Source organism: Sodiomyces alcalophilus (assembly GCF_042370955.1).
Source record: "Sodiomyces alcalophilus JCM 7366 unplaced genomic scaffold ACRALscaffold_8, whole genome shotgun sequence".
NCBI classification, from domain to species: Eukaryota; Fungi; Ascomycota; class Sordariomycetes; order Glomerellales; family Plectosphaerellaceae; genus Sodiomyces; species Sodiomyces alcalophilus.
In genome coordinates, this window is record NW_027263539.1 from 1,730,395 (window position 1) to 1,749,593 (window position 19,199).

A 19,199-nucleotide genomic window follows, 5' to 3' on the forward strand; every position below is an offset into this window, starting at 1 on the left:
AACGGCTGGGGAGGTTGCACGTTGTAAGGAAATAAGATTGGCCAAGAACAACCGCAAGTAATCAGGTGTCAAGGGACGATCATCATTTCATTCATCTGCACACGGGTCTATTGCTGTCCCTCGCTGTGGTTTACCATGACGCGCGTGCAAAAGGCCGTTCCTTACCTGTTGACATTTCTATTGACCGGCCCGTCCCTAACAGGCAGACGTCAGAAAGCAGATTACCTGCTCAGTCTCTGACTGGGTCCTCCTTGCAGTCGAGTTTTCACAGAGGCCAAGAGAACGAACCAAACCCAACCATTCGCTTTATCGTCCTTGGCTTGTCTTGTCTCGATCGAGGTTCCATAGTTGTACACGACTACCTGAGACCTGCGACCAATAGGTGAAGTGGGGGACAAAGAGGAGAAAATCGAAATCAGAAGAAGCAAGAATGACGAAAGCAAGCCAACAGACCAGCATCCACCTTGTCGATTCGAGAATCTCCGGGATTCAATCAAACTGGACGGCAGCAGCAAGTCATGGCCAGAGGTTATGCAAGGCGAGATGATATGCATTAGGCATGTCGGCACTGCACTGGCATGAACACCACCAGGGGTGCCCCGTTCTTCGCCGGGGGGGGATGAAATGAAATGAGCCCGCGGGTGTGCTTCCGGCCTCCGACCCTGGCAGAAGAAGCCGAGCGCTCAATAACGAGAGGTGGTTTATTGATTCATGAATCAGCTGATAGACCGTGTGGCCCATCAGCGCGACGCGTTTGGCGGCAAGGACAGTGACTGTTGTCCAGACTACCAGACGCGACTACGCGCAGCAGCTTTTGATCATGTGTCTGAGTCTCGACAGTACCTTAGCATATGCATCTGAGCCCTACGCAGACTGCATGTGGAGATGCTGTCTTGGTGGACGATGAAGCAGAATGATGGGCTCCGATCGGCGGATTCCTCAGTCTTTGAGGCTCGATCTTGCTGCCATTCGACACTCGATCGAGAGTTGAGTCTTCCTTTATTTGTCCGATCTACATTTCACGTCCTGCTACAACGTATGTACGTTGTACGAGGGGACACGGTTTCATCAGCCCGGCAACGAAAAGTAAAGCCTTCGATCGACATTCGCAGTTGGTGTCAATTGCGTCCATCTGCGATTCTCTGGATATCTTCCGGATACGAGGCCCGCAACCCGTCAGTCTGAACCGTGTCTTTGCTCAACATGGAATATTCCAATGATTGACCAGATAGAAAGAGAGTCGAGGAGCATCTACAACGCATCTCATTGCCCAATGGGACGAGAAAGGCAATGCGTTGATGTAACGTGGGGGACAACCCGTCACAGGTTTTCGAGATGGTCCTTCATCGGAGGTTTATTAATATTTTAATATACTTACGGAATAACAAAAGGAACCCCGCATCGATATGCGCGACAAGACGAGCAGCCCCTCGTTTCTGAACGTCCAGGCCGAGGAACATCGTGTCGTCAAACTTCAACTCAACATCATCTCCAAACATCTCCCAGGCCAATTCTTATCAAGAAACTCCCTCGACTCACGTCGACAGATCAAACGGTAAAGTAACACAATGACACTTCAGCAGTGGACAGTCGAGGAGCCCTACCTCAACCTGCACTGCGCGCTGGGAGAGGGCCCCTACTACGAAAAGCAGACCAACACGCTGCGCTTCGTCGACATTATCAACCACCGCGTCCACAGCGTCAACCTCGACGAGGGCCCTTCGTCCCTCAAGACCCTGCAGCTCGACGTGCCCGTCGGCGTGACGGCCGACATTGCCGGCGTCGACCCGGCCGAGAAGATCCTCGTCGGGCTCAAGTACGGACTCGCCGTGCTGGACCGCCGCACCGGAACGTACGAGTATATTAATAAAGTGCACGAGCCGCAGAACGAGCGTCTTCGCACCAACGACGGCGCCGTCGACCCCAACGGCCGCTTCTGGCTGGGCACCATGACCGACTTTAACCTCGGCGACTTTAAGCCCGAGGGCAAGTTTCCTCTTTCGTTTACATTGTACTTTATTTTCATTGTTCACAGCTAACGGAAGCAGGCGGCCTATACCGCCTCGACGGCAAGACGCACCGCGAGGAGGTGCTCAAGGACCTCACCATCCCCAACTCGGTCGGCTGGTCCCCGGACAACAAGACCATGTACTTCACCCACTCGTCGTCCAAGACCATCTTCGCCTTGGACTACGACGCCGAAGCCGGCGGCCGCTACGGCGAGCCCCGCACTTTTTACGTCCACGACGGGCCCGGCGGCCCCGACGGCTTCCGCGTCGACGAACAGGGGAACCTGTGGCACGCCGTCTACGGAGAGGGCCGCGTGCTCAAAATCTCCCCCGAGGGAAAGCTCGTCGGCGAGGTCCGCCTGCCCACACGCAACATTACATGCACCCAGTTTGTCGGCACCGAGCTGTTCTGCACCACCGCGTCCATTGACCCGGCCGACGAGGCCGATGACCGCGCCAGGGAGCTGGGCGGTGCTGTGTTCCGCGTCGATGTCGGGGTGCGGGGGCTGGACTTTTTCGAGTTTAAGCTGGAGTGAGAGCATACTTTTTTTTTTCTTTTTTCTTTTCTTTACATCACGTCTTTCCCTGGAGGAAAAAATATGATCGACATGGATGGCTGGGATAGACGAGGCGCGGATGCATCTGCTGCAAAACCTCAAGAGGCGGTATGTAGATCTTTGTTTCGAAATGACGGTGGCGAGCTACAGTAGCTGGGAACCACGCACATCAGACACCATTCCACGACTTGTCTTTCCTTTCCCCTACCCTTCCCCTGTCGCTCGTCCGTGACTGCAGGTGTTGGCCCGTCAGGAGAACGCAGCAACCGGCGTTGTTAGCAACCTGACTACATGTGCATGACATGACACGACATGACCGAGACATGGACAAGGGGATCATCCAAAAGAAACCTCTCTACTCTTACCGAGTTTGGCCGAATCCGTTCAAAAGGAGAAACCACTTGGCTGCTACTTCTTGGCAGATCCTCTTTGGGCAGCACCGCTTCTTTTTGGATCATCCAGCGCTATGGCGCCAACTACGGAGTAGTAGTAAGTCCTATGTGGTGGTTGGTCTTGAGTTCTTGTAATTCCCCTCTCTCTACTGTCTAGATATGCGCCATGTATGTATCCCTCACGTATTCTGCCTGTTTCTGCTTCTATGTGACCCTGTTTGCAACGCCGTGATGTCCATCTCCCATCTTCATACCGCCTTCTCTTTTGCGTCATATCCTCCTGCATCATATCCTGCACCGCCTTTCTAATGCCGTCACATCGGAGATTTTCCATCATGCTCTCTTTTCTACCGTCACCAGTCCCCTATCAGAAACCTCAGGCCTGGGTGATGGTGGGTTTGTCCTCGATGGGAAGCCTGTTCCCTACTGCGTCGTCGATCATGCATGACAGCTCATCACCTCCGGCACCAACAGGGGGAGGCGGTGTCCGAGCTGTTCGCTGTCTCTGCGTCATGCAAGTTATCGGCGTCGATATGAACGGGAGACAGGGATGAGGGACGAAAGGAACGAACAGGGAGGTGGTATGGAGGAACCAAGGTTGATTTTCCGAGCGTATGAGTTTTCCTTGAAATGTTTACGAGAAAAGGAAAGGAAAGGACATCTGTAGCAATGCTTCTTCTATCATCATCCCTCAACTCCATGTACATGCACCTTTTCTATACATACACCTCCTTTTATCTGAGTGCGTACATGCGGACGGGGAAGATGTGTCTCGGGAAGCCAGACTGCAGCTCCGTCCGGACGAGCTCCAACCCAGCCTCTTCGAACAGGTCGCGGAACTTTTTGTCGATCCTGCAGGTGTTCACGGTGACGTCAGTGTCTCTCTCGTTCTCTTTCTCCTTGTTTCTTTGCTTTTCTTTCTTTGGTCCGAGTCTTTCTATGTATGCCAACGTGCCACCCTCATACCAAAACAGACGAAGAGGGGAAAAAAAGGAACGCACCTGGTAACGCTACTGTCGACCTCGTCAAAAATATCCCCGCGGCTCGTGCTCATGTTCTCCTTGATCACAATGACGGCCTCACCGCCGGGCCGTAGGGCACCCTTGCAGCGGCGCAGGTAGGCGACGAGCTGCTCGTCGGTAAGGTGGCCCAGGCACCACTGGTTCCAGATGATGTCGTAGACGACACCCGGTTCGGGGTGCCACTCCTCGAGGCCAATGTTGGACACGGATGCCACGCCGGGTTGGCCGGCGAGGGCGGCGGTGAACTTGGCGATCGGCTCGACCACGTCGATTTCCTCGGCCAGCCCGAGGAGGAGACCTTGGGTTATGCGACCGATGCTATGGACGGGGTGGGTGCCGCGGCGAACGGCCAAGTGGTCAGTGCCTTTTCGTCTCTTATTCTTTCTCTTTCTTTTTTCTCCTCTGTCTCATTGTCTCTCGTTGCTCGCTGCTCTCGTCGTCTTTCGCGGACGAACCATGGAGTACCGCACCGCTGCGCAAACTCAGACAAGCCATGTTACCGGGGATACGGCACCGGGACGGGCTGATGCGGGTCCTCCCCCGTGCAGGAGCGGTGAGGGAGAACCCGGACGGCGAGGGCGGTGAAGGTAGATAGGGCGGGACAAGGAGCAAAGTGTGGATCGCCCGGGCCACCGTGGCGAAGCGGTGAGGCCATGTCGACACTACGCACCGCATGCAGCTGAGGCATGGCATACCAAGAGAGACGAGAGAGACAAGGAAAGGAAGATGATGCAGGAAGAGAGACATTAAGAAAAAGAAGAAAAAAAACTCACCCAGCCCCTCCTTCAAGAGCACGCCTGACTGTCCGCAGACCAGTCTTGGTACCAATGCCAAGCTTGGCGAGAAAGGCGCGCGAGCCCTCCAGGTCGGTGTGGCTAATGTGAGCGTACCCGCCGAGCATGCCGTTGACGTCTGCAGAAATCGACTGCCAGTAGGACCGTGCGTCCGAGGCGTTGATGTGCGCGTCTGCGGGCTCTGGCTCTGGCGGTGTGCCCGTCATGGTTTCGGGTCGGCAGAGAGTCGATCGTGTAAAGTCAGCCTGGTCGACCGGGGGTGGGCGGCCGGTAAGAGAGGAAACAGAGGGGCGATGCTTGTTCGAACTTGATTGGGGAGTTTAGCGGTTCCTGAGTTGTTATTAGTCGTGACTGTTTGCCGTGAGTGAGACGAGACGGGTGGGTGAATACTGAGTAGTAATTCCTCAAGTCGGCCGCTGGAATAAGACGTGATATGAGATATATGAGAGCCGAGTTGCGAGAGAAGTCGAGTGAGTGAGAGGGGGAAGAGATGCTTAAAAGCCGTTGGGCTTCGTATAAAGGATAATTCTGTTCAATTGAATAGTTCATCTCAGTAGAGAGGTACCGTTTATCGGTTTAATTTCATGTGGAGACGGCGACCTCGATATGCCAATATGAGGCCATCCACAGGACCTCGTTCATACAGGCAGGCTGAAGTTATATAAGCCAGGCTGTGAGAATACATGGGATACAATGACAGTGTCTTCATGTAAAGATTACACATTAAACACACTTAAATGTTGTATTTCCATGTCCATCTTCCATGCTCCTTGATCTGCTCGACCTCCAAACCGTCCTCTGTTTCCCTAGCTTTTATAAAACGAACAGGTTAGGAAATCAGCCAAGAAGGTAATAATACTAAAGATGAATGCCGAAATGCCGAACATGTAGGCCGGAAGACCCCAGGTGATGCCCGCTTGTCATAATACGAAGATGGACCACAAAGTCACGAAGCGCGAAGAATGAGAAGAGAGAATTGCGAGGCGGGACACCGTCCCCCAGCCTCAGAGGACGTAGCCGCCATGACCAAGACACCGCCACTCCCGCACGCCGCGGCCCTCTTCGAGCTCGACGCACCACCAGAGCGCATCCTTCGCCCTCTCCGGGAGCCCGCACTCCTCGTGCGCCCGCGCCAGGGCGAACCACGCCTCGGGGTCATCCCACGCCGAGCCCAGCTTGGTAAGCCCGCTCAAAAGACCGCTGGCGCGGTCGCGCGCCGCGAGCCGGTCGCTCAGCGGCAGGGACGTCGCCTTGTAAGCCGCCGGAAGGGCCCTGTCGTCGTCGACCAGGGCGGTCCTGGTGTCTCCGTTCCTCGTGGCTACCGACAAGGCATCCGCGGCGGCGGCGGCAGCAGTAGCACCCGAGCTGATGGTCTCGACGTTGCCGCCCAGGCCGATGGGAGTCGAGGGCAGGCTCTGCGCAGGCGTCGTGATGCGGGGGATGCAACTAGGCGGTTGAATCGGGACGCTCGCCATGTTGTCCTCCACGGCCGCGAGGTCGGGTCTCGTCGGTAGGGGGAGGAGCTTCTCGGAATAAAGGTCGAGCAGTATGTTGGAGAGTCCAACAATGGCAGACGGATGGTCGGGGAAACGCGTCAGGGCGGCTTCAAACTCGGAACGGGCATTAAACGGCGCGCCCCTGGCGAGCGACAGGTATCCTAGCTACAGTATCAAAGTGATTGTTAGCCGGACGTGCATGCGATAATAGAGGGACAGGAAAGAAAGGAAACCAAAAGAACGAAAGTCGTCTCGTACCTCAGCCCAAACGTCCCCCCACAGTTCATCAGTGCTCTTCCGCTCCGCCCAGCCAGGACTCTGACTCGACACCGAGCTCGCCGACCTTTCCCCCTCGGCCACTTCGAGCTCCTGCACGAGCTTCTGCGCCTCGGCAATGGCACCCCGGCAGTCCTCAAACATCTCCGCCCTCCGATAGAACCCCGCAATCACGAGCCACACCCGGATAAGGATAGCCACGCGCTGCTTGCGCTCGTGCTCTGCGCCGAACTGGATGATCGGCAGCGGGCTGGTGATGGTGTACGTCGCGTCCGACGTAATCTCGGGATACGACGACGCCGTGGACCTGGACCCCTGCGACGCCACCGAGCTGCTGTGCGACAGCGTCTGGCCCCGCGAGAAGGACGACGACGCCGCCGGCTGGCGCTTGCTCGGGGTCGTGCTATAGTCGCCGCGCCGTTGGGCGTCGTGCGGACTGGCGGCGAAGAAGCCCTCGCCGTCCGTCATGGTCACCGGCGGCGCGTACGAGCCGGCACTGGGCGCCCTGCCGCGACCGACGCTGTGGTCCCTCTTCCGCAGGCTGTTGCGTTTCCCCGACTCGCTCCGCGCGCGACGCGAGCTGGACAACCTCCGGGACGGTCGCCGCTCGACCGCGTGTCCATTCTCACCCGTAACGTGTATCGTCGGGGCGGCGCTGATGGTAGTTTGCGTCGTTTGCGGCCGCGTCGACACCGATGCCTTCTCGCTCTCCTGGGTCGCGCTCGGCCTGGCCGTGATCGTGTCTTGGGACCGTTGCGCCGAGTGACGCCCGCCGAAAATACTGCCCCTGATGCTCCGGAAGGTACTTGCCGAGCTCTTGGGCGGCTGTCGAGGCGCCGGAGGTCCTTGGGCCGGCTTGCTGGGCGAAGAAACCTGCACGTCGCCGAAGAGCCGCGAGAAGAGGGAGAGCAGTTCGTCGCTCGCGTTGACGGCGACCTCGGGCCCTTCCAGCAGTTCGATCAGCATGAGCTGCGAAATCCGGGTTTCGAGGAGACTCTCCCGCTCCACGTCGTCCATGTCATCGACAATGGCCCGTCGGTGCTCGTGCGGTTTCTCGTGGGCCGCCTCGAGCTCGTTTAGGTGATCGCTTCTGAACGGCTGGTGCGTCGTCCCGAAAAGAACCGTGTCGTCCTTGAACTGCTCAAAGGCGCCCTCGCACGTTCGCACCGCCATGGAGAAGTCCTGCCTGGCGCTGAGCAGGAGCGCGAGCAGGTGCCACAGGGACACGAGCGACCGTTGCTGCCAGAACGGTCCGTGGTGAGGGTTAGGTGCGCCGTCGGCCGATTTGTTTGAGATTAGCGCCGACCTGACAATCTCAATGGCCGACGACAGCTCCCGCCGCTCGGCGAGCAGTAGGCCCAGAGCGAACAGGCTGCGGACGTCTCTCGTGCGACCTAGTTCAGGGGTGAGAGCCTTGCGAAGACAGCGGATGGCCTTGCCCTGGATTTCGGTCCGGGCCACGGCATCGTACGTGACGCGCGACCAGTGGGCGTGGGCGAGACCAATGGCCTGCCAAGACAACGCAACCGTGCTGGGGGGAATCTCCGGGTGCAGCGGGCTCGTCGTTTCCTCAATCTCCGGCAACGTTGTCCCGTCCGAGACGCCGGCCCTGAGCTGAGGCAATCTCGCCATCCAGTCCTCGAGCTCACTGCCAAGGTCCCGCGCCTTTTCGGCCGCGTCTCGGCCCCCGTACCGACACAGCGCCAGGATGCACTGCGAGATGGTTTCGAGCACGGTGGCATCGTCGTCGAGTCCCCCTTCCGGATGGCCCGTCTTGTCGACGCGGGCCTTGCCATGCTTGACGAGGTCCAGGTACGAATCGAATGCTTTGAAGGCCAGGTCGAACTCGGCCACGGCGAGGTGGACGAGGAAAAGAGATCGCAGTATCGCGGTCGAATGGTACGTCTTGGTGGCGGCGCGGTAAAGGACGTCCAGGACACGTCGGCTGATGGTCTGGCGGTCACCCGGACTTCCGAGGTCATCTTCACTCCAACCACGACCGCAGACAATAGACCAGTTTTTCATGGTGGCCCGGACATAATTTTCCACCTCCTCACGCTCCTCGTCGGCTCGGGGGAACTTTGTCTCGTTCAGGAGCAGGCCTTCGTAGGCCATCTCGACCCTGCCCAGCTCGGCGCGCAGGTGGGTTCTCGCGGATCCCTCGGTGGGAATGTTGCTCAGATGACCGGTAGGGTACGGGAGGTCGATCTCGAGTATGGTGGACAGGGCGGTGAAGTATTCGTTCCACACGCGCCTCCTCGGCACAGAGCCCCTGAATCCATGGCCTCCGAGCGTGCCGCCAAAGGCGTCCCAGTAAGCGGACCACGACCGGAAGCACGCTAGCGAATTGGGGTCCTCAAGCGACCTCTCGTTGGCGTGCAGGGCCTGACTCTGCAGCATGCAGAATTCGGTCAGGAACAGCTCGGAGCAGTATCGTAGTTGCTTGCCGGTGGCCCTGCTAAAGGGGATGGCGGACAGGGTCGGCAGGGCGGCCTCGAAGACGCGCAGGGCTTCTTCCCTCTGTTTCCCAACGACCAGGCAGTCGGCTTTCAAGTAGGCGGCCTTGAGAGCGCAGACGTTGGTCCACTCGGAGGCCTTGTCGGTCGGGTCGAACTGGATCTGTTCGAGGTCGAGGCGAGAGGGGAGTCGGACGGCGGCCAGACTATATTCACCGACGGTCCAGTGAAGCCATCCCACGCAGACCTGGGCCTGAAACCTGTCTTCTAGGAACTGTCCTTCATTCTCAATGACCTCGAGAAGCCTCGGCAGCTGGTTGGAGACGTCGAGGTCCTTTGCGGTGAGAGCGGTCGAGGGGCGAGAGGCGATGCCGGGTTGCTTGGCGGCGGTGGAAATGGAATGTTCGACCTCGGCGGTCAGGGCGAGGCCTAGAGCAGGGCCGCAATGGTTAGCACGAAAGGTACGAGACGGAAAAAAGAACCAGAAAGAAGACGGGCAAGGGCTCAGGGCATACAGGCTCGGTCAGGGGCATGTTTCCGGATCTTGCGCACAAACTCGGGAACGGCATCCCAGTTGCCTTCCGCCCTGGCAGCACAGAGGGCCTGAATATAATGCGCAGCCTTGACGGGGTCGGGCTGAAGAAGCAAATCGACGGATACGTTAGTTGAAAAGAAACGCGATTGGCATTCGCAGCATGCATTATCGTTGCTTGGGAGGTGCGAGAGAGGTAAAGCAATGGCAAGGAGACGGTTACCATTGTGCGATAGAACGCGCAGCCCGGGCGGTCAAGAACAAAACCACAACGCTATAATGGACCTGGGCAGCGAAGAAGCATGATATCGAAAAAGAATATCGGGAGGCCAGGCGACTGGCGGAAGGTAATGTCGTCCTTGGTGCCGTGGTCGTGGTGGGCAGCTATGAAGAAGAAGAGAGACGAGATGCATTCCATGGATAGCTTTTGGGTGGAGGACGTTTCTCACGTAACGCGGTACCTGGTACGCCACATAAGGCGGTCAGCCAGTACGTGCCCAGGTACCTTACTGGGCTTGGCCAGGAACGGTTGTACAGAAAGTACCGGTACTTATGGAGTGCCGATAGTAGGCAGTACTGCATTTACTGTCAAACGGTACTATACTTCATGTATTTGTACCTGTACATACCGTAGCTGCTGAGCCACTTTGTCACCTTGACCCACTACCATAATTCAACTTACCCAAAGCAGTAGTTCTAACAGCTGCTGACAAAGGATCCTTACAGGGCCACTAACTGTGTATAGTTGTCGCAAGCATGGAATATGCACCCCCATAGGTGCGAATCCAAGTCGGAACAAAAAAGAAAAAAAAAAAAAGTCGAGCTTCCTCAACACCATCACTCAAAGACGCGACACCCTCTACTCGCTCAGGGCCATAGTCCTATCTCTACAACCCTTTTCATATCCCATATCCCTGTACTCGAATTCTTATACTCTCAACTTTGCAGAATGTCGCTGCCACCTGATCTGCGCGTCCTCTGTCGCCGCTTAACATCGACTCCTCCCAGCCAGCTCCCTCACTCACTCCCAGCCTTCATCAACCACGTCCTGCGATGTAAAAACGTCCTGTCCATCCCGCACGACCCCAAGGCCAAAGATGGCTCTTCCGAGGTTTCCATGCTCGTGCACAGGCTGAAAACCATCATCAAGACCCTGCTGAATGGAAAGACGGCCGCTGGACGCTTCACCGGCGCGGCCTTGGCCAAGGCTGTGCTGGATGTCGGCGGATGGGAATGCTTACGCGAATCGGGATCATGGGTCCCCGGCATGTTGAGCATACTTCAGGTGGGATGAATCCTACTCATAGGCGCCTGGGACTAATAAAATGGCGTGTTCTTCTTTCTCTCTAACTCGGCATCTAGAAAAACGATCCTGTTGCTGCCAAGGAACTCGCCGTCGTGGGTCTGGTGAGGATATACACCCTCGTCCGCGACTACCAGACCCTCACGCGCGAGATCGCCACGCACTCCATGGACTCGTTCCTCAAGGCGTGCCTGGCCCTCATCAAGCCCCCTGCCGCAGGCCAGCGCCAGAGGACACCTCCGACCCTGATCGAGACCATCCTCGACGCCTTCTCATCCCTCATCCCGTTATACCCCACCACGTGTCGTCCTTTCAACAGCCAGTTCAGAGCCGCCGTCCGACCCTTTCTCGCCCCGACCTCCTCCGACGACACCCTGGTCCCGCTGTCTCTGCAACGGGCGAGCCGGCGCCTTGTCATCTCATTGCACTTCACCATGGCCGGCAAAACGGGACCCAGCGACGAGTGGGCCAAGCTGATGGCCCATGTCATTGAAGACTTTCACCTCACTGCCGCCCAGGTCTTCCGCGCCGTCAAGGAAGCCGTCGACTCGTCCGGCCCCTCGTCCCGCTCCCAGCTGGACTTTGACGGTCCGCCCCAGGGCACTGCATCGACTCTCGAATTACCCGAGTGGAAAGGCGTTGGGGCCGGAAGCCAGAGACTCATCGGCCTGCTTCGCCTCATGGCCGACATGCTTCGCTATCCCACAAAAATGCCCGTTTCTCTTCCCGTCGGCACCCTGGTAGACCTCATCAACCGGCTGTGCCTCATCAGCCGTAGCAGCACGTCTCAGTCTTGGGAACAGGCCCTGGAGACACATCCGGCCGTCGGAAGGGAGGAGAAGGAGGAGCTCTGGAGCGTCGTCCCGGCCATCCACGTTGCGGCCCTGGAACTTCTCCTCGTCCTCGTCGCCAGATTGCGCTACAATGCGCTACCCTTTGCATCGGAGGCTCTGGACAGCGCCGTTCTCGTCCTGAAATCCGGCATCGACAACCCTGCCGTGCGGCTCGCGACGTACCGTCTCTTCTCCGTCATTCTCCCGATATGCGGCGCCGGCACATCGAAACCCACAGTCGACACCATCAGCGTCGTCATCCTCGCCTGCTGCAGGGACCTCCAGCAGCACGCGGGTCATCTCGACGACGTAAAGCCCCCGCCGGCGAAGAAGGCCGCAGAGAACAAGAAGAACGGGGTCACGGCCAACGCAGACCTCTTCTTGCCGCAGCAGCAGCAGCAGAAAGACGCCACCGCGAGAGCTTCCACCTCCGCACGCCTATCCAAAGACCATTGCGCCGCGGCCGAGAGCCTCCTCGCCGACCTCCTGACCCACCTCCCGCAACGGCACGTCAAGCCGGGCCTCCGCGGCCTCCTGGACCAGACGGCCATCCTCGCGCAGTGCAAGGACGCCATGCTCGCCAGCGCGCTGAACCCTTATGTCAGCGACACGGGGAAGAGCCACCCCAGCATCCTACCGCACCTCTCACGCCAGTTCCCCCGCGACCAGGGTGTCGAGACGCTGCGGTCCAACCTTCGGACGTCGGTCGTCCAAGCCACGGGCGACGGCATCCGTCTCGTCGCCGGGTTCGAGGAGTTGGAGGAACAAGAGGACGACGTGGACGAACGAGCGGCTTCTGAGATTGAGGTCGCCGGCGCAGATGGGGACCAGGTTATGAAGGATGTTGGGGCCGCCAACGGAAAGAGCCAGGACGCGGTTGCCACGAAGGAGACGATCGTGGTGGCTGGGTCGGAGGACGTTGGGGAGAGCCCGTTCCTGCGGCGGGAGGCGTCGTCGATCGAGGTGGCGGGTGATGCTTCCACTGCGCAGAAGCGGAAGTACCAGGACGCTGATGCGGATCCGCCGCAAAAGCGGCTGGATGTGGACACGAAACGGGCTGCCGTGCCGATCATCCCGGATCATTCGGCGGCAGTGGACCGAGACGGTGCAGCAGGGGATGACAGCGATGACGAAAGCGTTCGTCTGAACATGGAGCTGGATGATCTTGAGGATGACGAGGACGACGAGGACGATGAGTAGCGTGGTTGGTCGAGAGAGTAGATGGTGTACCGTTTGACGTGTTGGATAGATACCCCCTACCGCCGGCTTGTTGTAACGAGGTTCTATAGTCGAAACTTGGGTATATTGGCTCAACTAATCAAGTATATGAAATGGCAGCCACGCCAGACCCGACCATCCCAGCTTGTGCTCCCAATAATGACTTATCCAAGTATGCCTAACCCCAGGATCATCTGCCTATTCAGAACATGTCGGAAGGTATTGAGCCGAAGCCTCGCCTTTCCTTCATACTACCCCATCACTGCACATTCGTGCCACACTACGGTCCAACGCCGCCATATATGCTGTATAGGTTAAAGGGAAGAGAAGATGTGTGAGGGTAACAAAAGAAAAGAACACAAAAAAAGTCCTAATCCCTCAACCAAGCCCTCCGCTTCTCCTCCTTCCTCGCCCGCCTCTTCTCCTTGAAATGCTTCAGCTCGGCCTTGCTGGGTTTCTTCCCGGATCGCTCAGCCTTGAGGCTGCGGCCGTCGTGGGCATTGGCGGCAGCATCGACATCAAAGTAGGCGTGCATCTGCCGACGGCTCTTGGCCTCGTCCGAGTGGCGCTCGGGACCCTCGCCGTGCGGCTGAAAGGCGCCCGTGAAGCGGTTGAAGGTCGCCACGGCGGCGGGGTCGGCCATCATGGCGAGCTGTTGTTGCTGCAGCTGGGCGGCTTCGTCTTGGTCTTGTTCGGCAGTCTGCGCGTACCACGCGTTCGGGTCGTAGTCGCCGTGGATGGCCGGGTTGTAACCTCCCGCGACTGGGCCGGTGGAGGGGGGTGGAGGGGCGGCGGCGGGCGGGTAAGAGGCGGAGGAGGGCCGGCCGGGTGGGGCGACGGGTTGTTGGTGAGGTTGGTCGCCTGTCGAGGGTATGCGTGGGTTTTCCCACTGCGTGGCACCGGTGAAGCGGTTGTAGAAGAAGTAGGCCTGGTGATGAGGGTCCCACTGAAAGTCCCAGCCGTCGTCCTCGGACGCGGGAGGGTGTTCGCTGGGGAGAGGGGGGGGTTCGTTCGGGAGCGGCGGCGCGGGCGCGTCGGACGAGGTGGCGGCGGCGTCGTCCTGGGCAGGTGTGGGTTTTGTGGGGGATTTCGGGGAGGTTGAAGAAGCCTCGCCGGATTCTAGTGATTCGGGGGGTTCGTGAGAATTTGTTCTGTCGCGAGACGCGTCTCTTTCTTTTTCCTGGTCCTTCTTTTGGAGATCCGAGGCGTTGGACTCTTTGTCGGGTGTTGGGCGGTCTTCAGGCTTTGGATCGTCAGGCTTTGGATCGTCGGGCTTGGACTCTTGCTCGGCTGTTGGGCGGTCCTCAGGCTTGGAGTCGGGCTTGGAGTCGGCGACTGGCGCGTCTCGCGGGGACGGAGGGCTGGAGGCCATTGTGGAAAGGCGAGGCACGGGAAGATGCAGGTTCCTAGAGCACTATCACCGAATAACCGATAAAGAGAAGCGTAGGAGGAGCTTCATAATCATCGGCACGGATCGCGTGGCGGACGTATTAATGCGGTAATTGCGTAATCGTAGAGCCGGATGTTTGCGTTTTAATGCTGAGAGGTCTGTTATGTTTTCGCAGCGTCGTCTGTTTGAAGTTTGAGTGCCAAGATAGACGTCATTGTAGTGAATTGAGAGCGCACGTGATTATTCCCGTGATTATGATCCACCATGTTAGTCAGCTCCTCGACCCTTGTCACTATCGGTAGATGAGCTAATTAACTACTTTACCGAAATGCTTCAATTAACGCAAGGGCCATGTGGCGTTTGCTACTTTAAGACGCGGCTCGAGCACCACACGTGTATAAGTACGTTGTACTCCGACCCGAGGAAATAGGCGTCACCAAGCAAGAGTTCCTGTACGTTGTAAGTGTACATATGTACATACCTACTCCGTACGAGGTTAAAGAGAGGTCGTCGTACAACCAAGTGCTTCGGAACATTTGAGGAGCTACGAGGTAGTGCACAACGGGCCTAGGTGGTAGTTCCACAATAGTTTCGAAGCCCTCGACCTTTACATGTGTGTTGGAACTTTTGCAGTGCAAACTACTGTAGCTGTACGTCGACCTAGTGTAGATAGCACGGTTGTTAGGCCATCCTAAACTACAGATAATAATCGTCCATCATTGCTCCAAGTCTAATACTAAAACTAACCCTCAAAGCCGGACCCTTCCCGCGGAAATGGTCACTCTCCCGGACGAAACACCAAAGACCGCCTATTCGCGACCCAGCACGATGGTCAGCGGTGATCAACGACCGTGCCTTTCTTTGTCTTGACCTGTCAGTCTGGGCCTCGACTGTCTGAACGCGAGGGAAACAGTACAACGTAGGTACTACAAAGTGGAGGTCTCCGTCGGTAATCGATGGCATGCCGAGCCAGGTACAACGTAAAACGTACAACGTACGACTACCCTGAGTACTTTGTAGGTATTCGCATGGGATGATTCGTCGGACCTGCGGAGTGCCGTGGCGTGAGCTGTCGCTCGGCCAGCTCAGGGGACCGTGCGGGGTTCGCCGTTTTCAGCCCTAGTGCACGCCTCTCGTTCCTCTTGTTCCTCTTGTCACACTCTCTCTCTCTCTCTCTTTCCGTCTCTTCTCATCCAACACAATTGTCCAAGGACACCACCACCCGTCCTCTGCGCCTCTCAATCGACTGAAATGCAGGTACTCTCACCGGATTCAGCGTGGCACACCAAACCGGCCAGTCAGAAATGTCGTGTCCGAGCCTGCAGATCAAAAGCCCACTGTGGCGCCCGACCTGGCCCAGGGGAGGCCATGAAGCCATCAAGGCACTGGAGGGCAATGGATGCTACCCTTGTCAGCTCTCCCCAACCCCGGACACCGACTGCCTGGCTCGACTGCAGGATCCGAGCGTCTTGCCGCTTCTCGTACAACGTACGTTGTAATTACCTGCACACTGCCTTGCTTTGAGGCAGCCGGGGATTCTCGTCTGACTCGCAATTAATTCCTTGTCTTGCATCGGGAGGTTGTCAATCGAGGTTGTCAGTCGAGGTTGTCAATCGAGGTTGTCAATCGAGGTTGTCAGTCGAGGTTGTCAGTCGAGGTTGTCAGTCGAGGTTGTCAGTCGAGGTTGTCAGTCGAGGTTGTCAGTCGAGGTTCGTCAAATCTGCTGCTATTCTACAGTACAAGGTACATATTGTATGTACGTTGTACATCGTCATGCGTACTTATGTACTGTTACTCGTACTGCCTTGCGGATTTAATTTTCCATCCTTAGTCATCACACACATCACACCAATTTCAGTGTGCAATAATTCTGCAGGGGCTGGACTGTCTCTTGGCTTCCTCGGGCCCCTCTCTTTCCCCGGACCCTCCACTCTCCCACCACTGACCAGTCATTCCAGCCAGTTGATTCCAAGACGTCCGAGCACACGCTAACCGAGGAGCACGCTCTGAGGCTCTCAATGGTGCAAGTGTGGTTCAGTCTGGATTCGGCACACCCAGTGGAGAGGAAAAAGGGGGCCACCTTGTCGGGAGTCCCCGTTTTCTGCTGGCCTCCCTGGTCCTTGGATGCATGTCCCAATTTGAAGAGCGTGGCCAAGTCCGCCTGACCTTAATTCTTATTTTATACCCCCCGTACTCCGGCACTTTTTCGGTTTCAGTACCAGTCGATCTCCTTCCTCTTCTTCGTCTCTCTCCTCCCAGGCCAGCCACGACCCAAAACGATCAAACGATCAAACGATTCACAACAACAAAAAGCCCAAGGGAGTGCAGCAGAGACAATGAGGCTCAGTGTGGCCTCTTCGATCCTCTTGGCCGCCGGGGCCGTCGCTTCCTCTGCGCCGCCTTCCTCCACCAGGCCACTCCATCCCCGCCAATCGAGCTCCGAATGCGCGGCCGTACAAATCCTAGGCGCCCGAGAGGCAGGCGCAGATCCGGGCTACGGCGCCATAGAGCCCTTTGTTGAACTGCTCCTCGACACCCTTCCCGACGCGGCGGCCGAGCCGCTGAGGTACCCTGCGGTCGGCGGCGAAGACTACGACCGCGGCGTGACGGCCGGCATCCGGGCCTTTGTCAACTATACCGAGGAGATTCACGAGAGGTGTCCGGATAGCAAGCTCATCTTCACCGGCTACTCGACGGTACGTCTCCCAGAGTCTTGTCCCCACGAATACACACGAGCCAGAATTCTAACGCCAGTGTCAACTATACAGGGTGCACAAGTGATCGACGACGTGGTGTGCGGCGGGCCCGACCCGCCCAGCTTGGTGACGGATATAGTTGTCTTGGATCCAGAGATTGGGAAGAAGGTGGCCGCCATTATTTGGATGGGAAACCCGCGCTTCATCGGCGGGTTACCATATAATGTCGGCTCGGCCGAGTTGGGCGGCGTAAGTCTTTTCCCCACACATTGGCAACCCTCAGGGCATCTGAAAGCTGACCTGCCTCTAGTTCGCGGCCCGGGAAGAAGGCTTCGTGTGCAAAACGTACTCGGACCGGATCCGGTCGTACTGCGACGAAGGCGACCCTTACTGCTCACAAGGCAACAGCGACCTTACGCACGGATCATACCCGGCCAAATACGGAAGCGCGGCGCTCAAGTTTGTCCAGGAGAAACTGGGCATCAACACAACGACAGGCGAGTACATCGATGTCCTGGACGAGACACAGAAGCCCAGCGGCGGCAACTGGGTCAGCAGGCCGAGCTACGGCGTCGGGCTATTAGCGGTGGGAACGACAGCCATGCTTCTCCTCTCTTGAACCGGCGATGCCGACAGGACACGGTGGCAGGAGTATACGGGATTCAATCTGTGCGATTCTAGGCGTCTGGGGCGCATGTTATGTCTGAATACATCTTGGGCTTTTCTTCTTTTTTTCTCTTCCCCATGGCATGATCAGCTGGAAAAGGCGATGCCTCTGAGCTACCCTGCTCGAAACAAAGGGACATGTATTTATGATTCAGGACTGGACTGGCAACTGGATACCCTTGTTGTCTTTCATTCGTTTGATGGCGGCGAAAGCTCGTTCGCTCCGTCGATTTACACGTAATAAGAGCACACTATCTTACATCTGTCCTGATGAACCTGACGGGATCGAACTTGTCGACGTAGATCTGTCCGTCCAGTATCTTGGCCGGCCTTAGACTATGAGGCTCTCACGAAGACATTCCTAGTAGAGTCACGTGGCTGTTGACCTGTATATAGACTCCAAGGCCGGAAACACGCAGTTAGGTGCGTCATCACGTGCGTCAATGTAACCGAGGCGATGCGACTAGGAGAATATCCTAATTGGGTATAGAGTTACAGCACAGGCCAGGCCGGGGTATGCGCTTATCAATACGATTGAGCTAGCAACGAAAGCTCCTTCACCTCCTTCACAGGGACGACGAGACTCTCCGTACGAATTCATACGACACTCAGCGTTCCAAGCCAAACGAATTGACCCAAAATGGCCGACACCGCAGCCGCCCCGGCCAAGCCGCAAAAGAGGCCGTCGTCCCCCGTCAAGACGGCCTACTTGATCCTCTACAACGCCGTGTCGGCCATCGCCTGGCTCGTGGTCCTCGGCCGCACCGCCGCCCTCTACCAGCTCCGCGGGCCCGACTTTGTCTGGCTCGGCGTCGGCGACTGGACGCGATGGACGCAGACCATTGCCGGCATGGAGGTTTTGCACGCTTTGCTCGGTACGTTCCCTCCCTCGTTCCCCTCCTTTTCTTTCCCTTTTACACAAACAAAGAGACCAATTACTAACTTTCTTCACTTTGGTGCAGGCGTCGTCCGCGCTCCTTTCCTCACGACCGCCATGCAGGTCGCAAGCCGCTACCTCCTCGTCTGGGGCATCGTCTACCCCTTCCCCTGGCTGGCTCGCAGCCCCTTTTACACCTCCATGCTTCTGGCCTGGAGCATCACCGAGGTCATCCGGTACTCGTTCTTCGCCTTCACCCTGAGCGGGATCCAGGCCAAATGGCTCGTCTGGCTTCGCTATAACACCTTTTTCGTGCTGTATCCCATCGGTATCTTGAGCGAGTGCGCCATGATCTACGCCGGGGCAGAGCCGGCGAGACAGTACGGAGAGCTGGCGCCCTATGTCAACTATGCCATCTTGGCCATTTATATTCCAGGTGAGTGGACTGCGTGGCCCCGATTTGGCAAAGGACCACAATGTTGATTTGCGTTTGTAGGCTCGTATGTCATGTATACACACATGATGAAGCAGCGACGTAAAGTCATGCGCGGTGCGAAGGCCGCATCTACAGCGTCCAAGACTCACTAGGTTCTGAGGACTGCCTCGAGACTCGATGAACCCACGGTGAAAAGGAAAAGGAAAAGTAAAAAAGGTTAGAAAATAGAATGGGTAGGTTGGTCAT

At 57.3% G+C, this 19,199-nt stretch overlaps 8 protein-coding genes across 8 annotated transcripts; 4 read left to right on the top strand and 4 right to left on the bottom strand.

The window, feature by feature from the left end:
- The first annotated feature begins 1,438 nt into the window (after positions 1 to 1,438).
- Positions 1,439 to 2,781, top strand: ACRALDRAFT_1077950 (uncharacterized protein). The gene is made up of 2 exons (XM_071018711.1): positions 1,439 to 1,986; positions 2,049 to 2,781. The coding sequence occupies exons 1-2, from the start codon at positions 1,569 to 1,571 to the stop codon at positions 2,543 to 2,545; spliced, it is 915 nt and encodes a 304-aa protein (XP_070871894.1). The 5' UTR covers positions 1,439 to 1,568; the 3' UTR covers positions 2,546 to 2,781.
- ACRALDRAFT_2049549 (uncharacterized protein) lies at positions 2,583 to 3,895 on the bottom strand (the record flags this gene model as incomplete). The annotated part of the gene is made up of 9 exons (XM_071021567.1): positions 3,709 to 3,895; positions 3,418 to 3,648; positions 3,334 to 3,381; positions 3,172 to 3,305; positions 3,109 to 3,136; positions 2,979 to 3,062; positions 2,884 to 2,919; positions 2,744 to 2,853; positions 2,583 to 2,719 (listed from the first exon to the last, which is right to left on the bottom strand). Coding segments are annotated over exons 1-9 (810 nt in total). The 5' UTR covers positions 3,711 to 3,895.
- On the bottom strand, positions 3,076 to 5,227 carry ACRALDRAFT_1065874 (uncharacterized protein). Its single transcript, XM_071017233.1, has 4 exons — positions 5,165 to 5,227; positions 4,754 to 5,104; positions 3,960 to 4,298; positions 3,076 to 3,810 (listed from the first exon to the last, which is right to left on the bottom strand). Exons 2-4 carry the CDS (start codon positions 4,978 to 4,980, stop codon positions 3,693 to 3,695), a joined length of 684 nt encoding a protein of 227 aa, XP_070871896.1. The 5' UTR covers positions 4,981 to 5,104; positions 5,165 to 5,227; the 3' UTR covers positions 3,076 to 3,692.
- A 551-nt stretch (positions 5,228 to 5,778) lies between these two features.
- On the bottom strand, positions 5,779 to 9,911 carry ACRALDRAFT_1052637 (uncharacterized protein; the record flags this gene model as incomplete). The annotated part of the gene is made up of 5 exons (XM_071015741.1): positions 9,758 to 9,911; positions 9,518 to 9,638; positions 6,529 to 9,431; positions 6,135 to 6,435; positions 5,779 to 6,077 (listed from the first exon to the last, which is right to left on the bottom strand). The coding sequence occupies exons 1-5, from the start codon at positions 9,758 to 9,760 to the stop codon at positions 5,779 to 5,781; spliced, it is 3,627 nt and encodes a 1,208-aa protein (XP_070871897.1). The 5' UTR covers positions 9,761 to 9,911.
- Positions 9,912 to 10,483: 572 nt separating this feature from the next.
- On the top strand, positions 10,484 to 12,366 carry ACRALDRAFT_2113309 (uncharacterized protein; the record flags this gene model as incomplete). The annotated part of the gene is made up of 2 exons (XM_071023634.1): positions 10,484 to 10,819; positions 10,897 to 12,366. Coding segments are annotated over 2 exons (1,806 nt in total), but the record flags the coding sequence as incomplete, so codon positions are not given.
- An 892-nt stretch (positions 12,367 to 13,258) lies between these two features.
- On the bottom strand, positions 13,259 to 14,260 carry ACRALDRAFT_2044585 (uncharacterized protein; the record flags this gene model as incomplete). The annotated part of the gene is made up of 1 exon (XM_071021447.1): positions 13,259 to 14,260. One exon carries the CDS (start codon positions 14,258 to 14,260, stop codon positions 13,259 to 13,261), a length of 1,002 nt encoding a protein of 333 aa, XP_070871899.1.
- Positions 14,261 to 16,134: 1,874 nt separating this feature from the next.
- On the top strand, positions 16,135 to 17,919 carry ACRALDRAFT_1083433 (carbohydrate esterase family 5 protein). The gene is made up of 3 exons (XM_071019449.1): positions 16,135 to 16,974; positions 17,047 to 17,223; positions 17,285 to 17,919. Exons 1-3 carry the CDS (start codon positions 16,615 to 16,617, stop codon positions 17,591 to 17,593), a joined length of 846 nt encoding a protein of 281 aa, XP_070871900.1. The 5' UTR covers positions 16,135 to 16,614; the 3' UTR covers positions 17,594 to 17,919.
- A 361-nt stretch (positions 17,920 to 18,280) lies between these two features.
- Positions 18,281 to 19,105, top strand: ACRALDRAFT_2044587 (uncharacterized protein; the record flags this gene model as incomplete). The annotated part of the gene is made up of 3 exons (XM_071021448.1): positions 18,281 to 18,515; positions 18,603 to 18,953; positions 19,014 to 19,105. The coding sequence occupies 3 exons, from the start codon at positions 18,281 to 18,283 to the stop codon at positions 19,103 to 19,105; spliced, it is 678 nt and encodes a 225-aa protein (XP_070871901.1).
- Between the last annotated feature and the right edge of the window lie 94 nt (positions 19,106 to 19,199).